Here is a 5,396-nt window from a genome sequence, read left to right on the forward strand (position 1 = left end):
GACAAGAAATTGTTTTATTTAAGCATAGAGACTGATATTTGTCAGTATGAAAGGCTTCTAATGCACAGTATCTTTGTTTCGAAAAAGATCCCAAGAACCGTAACTCCCAAACAAACCCCCCACTTTGTCCCATAAGTGGTTTGCGAAAATCTTTATTTTTTTTAACGTTACCAGCAATCGCATTTCTTGCTGACTGCTGAACCATTTTTGGAGGGAGGTGGAGGGTGGAGGGTGGAGGTGGAGGTGGAGGTGGAGGTGGAGCTGGAGCTGGGGGTGGGATGGGGTGGTGTCGTTTCTGAAGAAAGGAAAAAAAATGGTTCATTTTTCTCTGATTTAATATGGTGGTGAAAAAAATGGTTAAGCGAAGATTAATCTGAGGAGGGGTCAGAGAAAAGGTCCAATCTTTCTTAATTTTGACTGTTCTATGTTGTATTCAGGTACTAAAACTTGCCTCTGTTTTGCTCATCATTTGCTCATGATTGAGTCTTGTACTTTGGTGGGTTTTTCGTTTTATTTTCGCTTATTTTGTTCTTGTGAAGAATCCATTTTCCCGGTCGTTGATGGTTTGTTTCGTTCATTTAAGTTTCGTCATTTTTAGTGCTTGATGATGGTCCATGCACATAAGATACTTGCGGTTCTACTTCCTTGGGTGGAGTGTGTGTGTGTGTGTGTGTGTTTTCCCTAATTCCGTTTTTTTTGTTTCCCATTTTGTTGGATCTCGATGGGTTTTAAGATTTGAAGAACGGGCCATTTTTATTTGTTAAATCATGTGCTTGCGATCTTTTTAAAGATTGAGATTTCAATGGGTTCTAATCATACACTATTTTTTGTTAGGACCCTTTTTTTTCTTTCCCTTTCAATGTTTTGAGCTCGGAGTTCGGATGCACTGGATTTTAGTGGGACTTTAAAGTACGGAAATGTCTGATTGATTGTTTCAGGAAAAAATCTGATTGATTGTTAAGCGAATGATATGTTCTCTGTTGATGTTAATGACTGGGGAGTTTTACTGTAAATTAATTGATATATATTTCACTCGTTGCTTTCGTAAATAGATTAGAAAAGCAGTATTGAAGTCATGCTTGTGAGCCTACTCACTGCTTCGTTGTTCTGGGTTTCTTATATTTTTATGTCACTTACGTGGGAAAACATGGTTTTCTTTCTTGGGGTTGGGTGGAATTCTCAAGCAAAACATTGGTTTCTGTATCCTCTTTTCTTTTTGTTTAAGCTGCTTTATTATTCTCTGTAATTTGCTACTATCACTTCTTGACAGTTTTAGCTTTCTCCAGAATATCTAATTCTTTCAGGTTTTTCACTTCTGCAACCATCTCATTTATTTTGCGGTCTGTTTTCGCGTGGATAACAAAACATGGTTGGGTTTGACGATCATACTTCTATCATGGGAGAGTGGATGACTCCAAACCAAAGTCCAAGTGGCGATTTCTCCTCCTCAATGATAAGCGACGACATCAAAACATCATCAGTTGCTGCGTCTGTCAGTGAAAATAAAAATGGACACCTTTTTTCGGGTAATTCTGATAATAGGGATCAGGCTCGATCTGTTGTAGGAGATGAAGCATGCAACTCAAATGCAGCTCGGCAAATGAGCTCTCGAGGAGGTCTTGTGGAGAGGATGGCAGCTCGGGCTGGCATAAACGTTCCTCGATTGGATACAGACAGAATCAGACCTGCTGACCTTTCTAAGATCCCAGAAGTTCAATCTCCTTATTTGACAATCCCTCCCGGTCTTAGCCCCACAACACTGCTAGATTCTCCCGTTTTTCTCTCTAATTTATCGGTAAGCTCTCTTATGGTGTCTGGCTAACTATCAAGATTCCGTCAATAGGAGTTCTAGTCAGATTTCTTGATTGATTACAGTAGAAGATTTACTAGTTGTCCGATTATGACCAGAACTCAAGTCCTTGTTCAAGTCTTTTGTTATATTTGCTTCTGTATTCTATCACAATTTCTTGGGTCTGATGATTAATCATATTCATAATGATGTTTGATTGCTTTATCCTCATGTGCTCAATTGATGGGCTCGTAATGTGTGCAGGTTTTGCCATCTCCTACAACTGGAAAATTTTCATTTGCCTCAACTGGAAACAATCTCTACCCTGCGTTGATGACAGAAGATCGTGGTATGGGCAAGAGGAATACATGTGTAGATTTCGATGCATCTTCATTTGCATTTCAAACCGTTGCAGAATCTGGTTTATACCATTGTTTTAATACCGTTAACAAAGTAATAATTGCTATCCATCTTCCTTTTATGCTTTCTTAACGAGCACGTGTCTATTTCTTGTATTATGACGCAAATAATATCATTGAGTAACTACTAGTTAAATCCCTGCCTTGGTCGATCTTTAGAATTTGTTCCACCTCCAAACTTCCTGAGTGTTAATTTGTTTTTATTTTACCATCGAGTTAACAGGTGGATCCTTCCTGTTCTCTGCGGCCTTATGCCAGTGTCGATGTTTATCGCGTTGAACCTCCTAAATCTCCCTCTCAGAATAATGGAACGGTTTTTCAGCAAACAAATTACCCTATATCCTCTGCAGAAGACAATGGACTCAGCAATCACTCATCTGAGCCGACTTATAATTCTGCCGATGCTGCCAAGCATTCTCCACCACTTGATGAACCACATGAGGATGATGGAGATCAACTAAGCAACGGAGACACCAATGCTGGAGGGAGTCCATCCGAGGATGGTTATAATTGGAGGAAGTATGGGCAGAAACAAGTAAAGGGAAGTGAGTATCCTCGGAGTTATTACAAGTGCACACATCCAAATTGTCCGGTCAAGAAAAAAGTCGAACGTTCTGAGGAAGGCGATATTACAGAGATAATTTATAAGGGTGCTCACAACCACTCGAAACCTCCCTTCAATCGTAGACTGGCTCTTGGATCTTCAAATCCACTCGGTGATGTCCAGCTCGGCTCTGAACAACATGGAACTGGTGCCAATGGCGCTCTCATGTGGTCGACTTTGCAAAAGGGAAATCTCAACGTGACACAATCTACGGGATTGATCCCAGAATATGGTATTGGAACTAATTTCTTGCATACTCAAACTGGCCAACTCGAGTTGGGGGACGGTGTGGAGGGGTCGCCTACTTTCTCAAATGAAGATGATGATGATGATCGTGTAACACATGGCAGCGTGTCCTTAGGATATGATGGAGAAGGAGATGAATCAGAATCGAAGAGAAGGTTCCGGCTCTCGCCTTTTTACGTGATTTATTTGAATTCTTGAGATGACAGTTATCTGAAACGCATCTTTGACCATCGTTATTCGTTCTAGGAGAATCGAAACATATGCTTCAGACATTAGTGGTGCCACCAGAGCCATAAGGGAGCCCAGGGTCGTGGTCCAAACAACCAGTGAGGTGGACATTCTTGATGATGGTTATCGATGGCGCAAATACGGGCAGAAAGTCGTGAAAGGAAACCCAAATCCCAGGTTATTCTCTTGTGAAATCATTAATCCCCTAGAATCTATGATTTGATCGATTAAAAGTTCACAACAAAACGTTAGGTATTGTTTGGTATCGTTTTCTGTTGTTTTAAGAGCGTTTTCTGAAAACTTGTTTCAAAAATGAATTGGGGTATAAGATGAATGGTTAGTTCTGTTTTCTGAAGTATGATGTCCCATCAACTAAAAGATGTTTAGGTTATTTATTTTTTCAATATCTTGTGGGGGTATATATGATATTATTTTTTCAATAGCTTGTGTTTATTGAGTTATAATGAGCGGGTGAGAAAAAGGTTTGTCTCAAATTATCGGAAACCGAAAGTTTTCCAGAAGTGCAACTGTACAAAGCCTCATTTTGGGATATGTATGTGTGCAGGAGTTACTACAAGTGCACGAGCCCCAGCTGCAATGTCCGTAAGCATGTGGAGAGGGCGTCTCACGACCTGAAGTCAGTGATAACTACGTACGAGGGTAAGCACAATCACGACGTCCCTGCGGCCAGAAACAGCAGCCATATTAATTCAGGCTCGCATCCTACCCAACAAGCTCCAGTTGCTGCCACTTCAAGTAGTCTTGTACGCAGGCCCCAGCCTTCTCAAGTTCATGCCGGGACGTCCCCATTCAAAACTCTTTCTGTAGGATCCTTCGGTCACCCGCAACTAGGTCCGGGTCCCGGTTTTGGGTTTGGTGTAAATCAACCAGGTTTTGCCAGTTTGGCTCTGGCTGGATTAGGTCCCAACCCAGGCAGGCTGCCAGTTCTGCCAGTTCATGCATATTTTGGAAATCAGGTCTGCCCAATGGGTAACAATCTGGGCTTTATGATGGCCAAGGGTGAGCCCAAAATGGAGCCTGTTACCGATTCGGGTTTGAATCCACCTAATGCATCCTCGGTGTATCAGCAGCTAATGAGTCGATTGCCGCTTGGACCACAGATGTAAATTTGTTTTTATCGAATTTATACTTTTCTCGACGCTTACTATCTTACGAATTTTTTCATGAAAAATGAAATTTGGAACAATATTTTTTTGTTTGGTTTTATTTTAAAATAAATCAGTAAGTTGATGAACTGATTTTGCTTGCAGAAACTAGGGTGTGTGTGGGGTTTTATTTTATCTACTTTTTGTTCGGTTTTTCTGTTTTCGGTTTTTTAATTATGTAATTCGAAACCGAACCGTTCTAATTCGGTTCGGTTTTTGTTTTGTCATATAATGGACCTATCTATACGTTCACTTTGTTCGGTTAATTATTATTACAGTTAAAAAAACATAAATTTATTCAAACATTTAATTTAGATACGAAAACACATATTTTCAAAATTCAAATAATGGCAATAAAGTCTAAAATTATGAAGAAAAAAAGCTACTGAAGATGATGCTTGATGATGTCGTCGCAATTCCGAAGAAAGAAAGGGAGGTGATTATTAAGTCAACAATCAAATATGAAGGTTTATAAATCATAGATTCCTAATACTAAAACTAAAATTTAGTATAAATTAATTTATTTTATCACACATGATTTCTAGATGCAATTACACGTTAGTTATGCAAAAAACACCTTTTCCAAAGTTGGCCAAATCTCGAAAAAAAAAATTATTTTTATCCATTAAAATACAATATTTGTAACATTAATGTAAAAACATATGTAACTTTTACCATCTTCAAATTTCTCAAACTTATCCAAGTCTTCTTCTGATGTAATATGTGAAGATACATCACGAAGTCAGTCCTTGTGCACAAACAAGAGCTTGCACCAGTTTAGGAGTTAAAGAACTCCTATATGGATCAAGCACACGTCCTCAAGTACTAAATTTGCTTTCTGACGTCACAGTAAAAATAGAAATTTTTAATACATCACGAACCATTTCAGGAAGAAAAGGAAATCTAGGCTTGCTAACTTTCCACCAAAGCAACGTATCAAAATT

The 5,396-nt window shown here is 39.2% G+C and overlaps 1 protein-coding gene across 2 annotated transcripts; it reads left to right on the plus strand.

Annotated features, from left to right (window-relative positions):
• Positions 1-262: 262 nt before the first annotated feature.
• On the plus strand, positions 263-4,541 carry LOC140838888 (probable WRKY transcription factor 2). 2 transcript variants are annotated; one of them, XM_073205501.1, is made up of 6 exons: positions 263-437; positions 1,287-1,795; positions 2,054-2,242; positions 2,432-3,213; positions 3,305-3,463; positions 3,852-4,541. In XM_073205501.1, exons 2-6 carry the CDS (start codon positions 1,367-1,369, stop codon positions 4,411-4,413), a joined length of 2,121 nt encoding a protein of 706 aa, XP_073061602.1. In that variant the 5' UTR covers positions 263-437; positions 1,287-1,366; the 3' UTR covers positions 4,414-4,541. The 2 variants fall into 2 exon arrangements, with proteins under 2 accessions (XP_073061602.1, XP_073061601.1); XM_073205500.1 differs by having other exon boundaries at positions 1,305-1,795.
• Positions 4,542-5,396: the final 855 nt, after the last annotated feature.

The sequence above is a fragment of the Primulina eburnea genome, chromosome 8 (genome assembly GCF_022965805.1).
Source record: "Primulina eburnea isolate SZY01 chromosome 8, ASM2296580v1, whole genome shotgun sequence".
Taxonomy (NCBI): Eukaryota; Viridiplantae; Streptophyta; class Magnoliopsida; order Lamiales; family Gesneriaceae; genus Primulina; species Primulina eburnea.